Below are 4,284 nucleotides of genomic sequence, written 5' to 3'. Positions count from 1 at the left end.
AATAAAACCCGACAGACAGAGGACCTCAACAGCCTGAATCGTAATCACTTAGAGGAAACACAGGTAGAAACTGAAACTTCGGGCTGCAGAATGAATTACTACTATATTTCCCCGAAAATAAGATGCATTAGGGCTTATTTTCCAGTTAGGGCTTATATTTGGGGAAATACGGTACTAAATGCGTCCATCTGGCTGACGATCTTAACTGGGGCTTATTTTGGGGGTGGGGCTTATATTACGAGCATCGTGAAAAATCAAACTAGGGCTTATTTTCCAGTTGGGTCTTATTTTTGAGGAAACACAGTATGCCGCCCTGAGTCCGGTAAGGAGAAGGGCGGGATACAAATCAAATAAATAAATAAATGCCCCAGGATATTTTGGGATACAGGTAGTCCTTGACTTACAAACATTTGTTTAATGACCCTTCAAATTACAACAGCACTGAGAAAAGTGACTTATGATTGTTTTTCAGACTTACGACCATTGCAGCATCCCCATAGTCACATGATCACCATTTGGACAATTGAACCCAAAATATATGTTGCTAAACAACACAGTTGTTTCTCGTCACAGTTGTTAGGTGAATCACTGCAGTGGTTCAGTTAGTAACACGGTTGTTAAGTGAATCTGGCTTCCCCCATTGACTTTGCTTATCATAAGGTCGCAAAAGGGGATCACCTGACCCCGGGACACGGCAACCGTCATAAATAAGAACCAGTTGCCAAGTGTCCGAAGTTTGATCAGGTGACCCTGGGGAATGGTGCAGTGGTCCTAAGTGTGAAAAATGGTCACTTTTCTCGGTGCCATTGTAAGTTCGAACGGTCGCTAAATGAATGGTTGTAAGTCAAGGACTATCTGTAGCAGAAAAATAGGGGAATTGTTCTGCAAGTAAATACAGAGAATTTAAAAAAAAAGAGGAAAAAGAACTAAAACAACGAAAACACATATTGTAACAAACAGAAACGGGTGTATAAATGGACGATGAGCAGAGCGTACTGGACTTTTATGATCAGACGCTGGTTATGCATTAGTATTTAATGTTCTCTCATGTCTAACAGCTAAAGAGCAAGGAAATGGAGAAACAATATGGCACAATCCAGGCTACTTTGAGAATGGCTAAAGACTCCTTGGGGAAGATCTCTGAACATCTGCAGACAATTATAAAGGCAAAAGAGGTAAGTGATGTAAGCGATAGGCTTCTCTGGACACGTGGCTCTAGGAACCCAGGAGGTGGGGATGTGAGAACTAACAAAAGGATGTGATCTGCACAATACAGGTAGTCCTCGACTTACAATAGTTCTGTCAATGCTGCTAACATAGGATGTTTTTGCATTGACAACAGATGGAGATGCAACCATTTTCTTCTTTTTGCTTTTAGAGTTAGATGATGCTGGGGGAGGGGGAGAATGTGCATGAGAGTCTAGCTCAGTGGTTCTCAACCTGTGGGTCGGGACCCCATTTGGGGTCGATCGACCATTTCACGGGGGTCGCCAAGCAAGGCTGTCCGCCATTTTTTTTGTCCGCCATTTTTTTTCCCTTTTCCGGCAGGTGCCTTACCTCCCTTGGGCTGGGCCAGCTGGTGGTCGGCCTGCTCCGTCTCTGCCGCTTGCCAGCTACGCCTCGGCCGGCGCAGGGGGCGGAACCACGCATGTGCGGCGCTCCCTGGCAGGGAAAGTCCTCGACTTACGACCAGTTGGGTAGTCCTCGACTTACAACCGGTTTAGTCCTCGACTTACAACCGGTTTAGTCCTCGACTTACGACCGGTTGGGGTCACGGCATTAAAAAGGTTGAGAACCACTGGTCTAGCTAGACATAATAATACTGAACCTAGTGTGAGAACCAAGGTTATTGAAATAAGAGATGATAAAGAATTGGCGAGCTGGAGGGGAAGCCCGCATTTCAAACTAATTGGAGAATGTGATTTATGACTATTAACTGAAGGAAGGAATTGTGCTTTGATAAGATGTGCCCAGTTTTTGGCTTCCCTTGTGTTAATGCCGATGCTATGCTACTCAAATAAAGATTCTTTAAGGTAAACAATGCCTCAAAGTTCTTTGAAGAGTTTCATCTGTCGGAACCCTGACAAGCTAGAAAGGCCGTAAACTGGGGCAAAACTCACTGAACACATGTCTCACTTAACGGCATAAGTTTTGGGCTCAACTGTGGTCGTAAGTCGAGCACTACCTATAATTGTTTTGTGAATACTACACAGGGAAAAAGCTTGCAAGGTTAGGGAGGAAGAGAAAGTATGTTGGCTTTTTTGATCCTGAGGTAATGTTTCAGAATGCTGCTTGGGACAGAGAAGTAATAATAATAATATAATAATAATAGTAAAGTTGGAAGGGACCTTGAAGGTCATCTAGTCCAACCCCCTGCTCAGGCAGGAAACCCTATACCATTTCGGACAAATGGCTGTCCAGTCTCTTCTTAAAAACTTCCAGTGTTGGAGCATTCACCGCTTCTGGAGGCAGGTTGTTCCACTGGTTAATTGTTCTAACTGTCAGGAAGTTTCTCCTTNTTGCGGTCGTAAGTCAAGGAGTACATGTAAATCATTGAAAAACAGAAAGCAGAAGATGGTCACAGTCCAGGGGTTCTTTCATACTGAAATTATTTCCCTTAGTTATATATTTAAAAGGCATTTTGGTAGCTGAAAGATGGAAAATGTTTGTAAGCTTGAATGTGTATTGGAAAGATAGGGGTATACTTAGTTTTGTGATGTGTACAGGTAGTCCTTGACTTACAACAGTTTGTTTAGTTACAATGGCACTGGAAAAAGTGACTTGTGACCATTTTTCACACTTATGACCATTGCAGCATCCCCGGGGTCACGTGATCAAAATTTGGATGCTTGGCAACTGGTTCATATTTATGACAGTTGCAGTGTCCCAGGGTCATATGATCCCCTTTTGTGACCTTCTGACAAGCAAAGTCAATGGGGAAGCCAGATTCACTTTAACGACCATGTTACTAACTAAACTGCAGTGGTTCACTTCACAATTGCGACAAGCCAAGTCATAAAATGGGGTAAAACTCCCTTAACAAATTTCTCACTTAGCAACATAACTTTTAGGCTCAGTTGAGGAGTACCTGTATAACCGTTGAACAGATACAAATGTAGGCCTGATACTAGCACGGTTGCACATCCTGGTAAATGTAAAAAAGGGAAGAATGTAGTGGAATAATGGCTTGCAAAAAGAAATAAAATGATATCAAAAACCTCCATGGGAAGAGACTCAGTGCGGTATTAGTTTGCTATAAACAGTGCTGGTTCTGAATACTGAATCTGACAATATTTTCGAATCCGGAGAGAATTGGCTTTCTTTTAAAGGGAAATCAAGTTGAGAGCTTTTATATGCGCATAGTCTGTCCAAAAAATCATGCACCTCAATTGTTGTGGCTTTTTATATAGATCTCATACATCTGATGAACACTTTTACCACAGCCAACACTAGTTCTACCTCTGCAGAAGAGTTTCGTCAGAAGATAGCTGAGGTTGATGCTATGCTGAGGCACATGAAAGCTATGGATTTTAGCTTCCAGAGCGCCATTGCTGTGGAGGAGCGCGATGAAGCACAGAATTGTGAGTATGACAGAGAAAGCAAATGGGTTGAGTGAAGGAGTCCTTTCCAAGGATTTATATATTGTGTCTTAAGATATTCTGGAATCCGGTTTATTGATATTTGAGAGATGAGGCTTCAGTGAAGGCAGACTAGATTCTTAAATTCAAGACATCTTGCAGTTTTGTATTTTATTTAAGTTCTAAACCAAGTTAAATATATTTCCTAAAAGATTATGCTTCTGTTTTCTTTCTGAAGGCAAGTGTTCCACTGATTAATTGTTCGCACTCTCAGGAAATTTCTTCTTAGTTCTAGGTTGCTTCTCTTCTTGATTATTTTTCAACCGTTGCTTCTTCTTCTGCCTTCAGGCGCTTTGGAGAATAGCTTGACTCCCTCTTCTTTGTGGCAGCCCCTGAGATATTGGAAGACTGCTATCATGTCACCCCTACTAGTCCTTCTTTTCATTAAACTAGACATACCAATTCCTGCAACTGTTCTTCATATAGTTTAGCAATACTGCATTCTAACCACGGTTTACTTTAAACCTTACTCTCTTGGCTAAAAAGAAATACTAAGACCCATCTTTTAAAATTATTTTTGATCAATGTTATTCTAATGCCTGTATTTATATTTTATGACATTGTTTGGTTTTTTTAGATGCCTTGGGCATGACCGTCGTGGTCGGGGCCAAAAAGAATTATCTCTAAAAATGAAAAAGGAAGAATT

General features: G+C 41.5%; 1 protein-coding gene across 1 annotated transcript in view; it reads left to right on the top strand.

The window, feature by feature from the left end:
* The window catches only part of LOC107299212 (laminin subunit alpha-5), a gene marked incomplete at its 5' end in the record, with an annotated part of 68,482 nt that overhangs the window by 14,281 nt on the left and 49,917 nt on the right, over positions 1–4,284 (top strand). Inside the window, one exon of the mRNA XM_015828577.1 lies at positions 1,059–1,175. Coding sequence (XP_015684063.1) covers positions 1,059–1,175 — 117 coding nt within the window. The remainder of the gene's footprint in view (positions 1–1,058; positions 1,176–4,284) is intronic.

The sequence above is a fragment of the Protobothrops mucrosquamatus genome, unplaced genomic scaffold (genome assembly GCF_001527695.2).
Source record: "Protobothrops mucrosquamatus isolate PMUCROS unplaced genomic scaffold, P.Mucros_1.0 scaffold4681, whole genome shotgun sequence".
Lineage (NCBI taxonomy): Eukaryota > Metazoa > Chordata > Lepidosauria > Squamata > Viperidae > Protobothrops > Protobothrops mucrosquamatus.
This window is presented reverse-complemented; position numbering and strand designations above follow the sequence as displayed.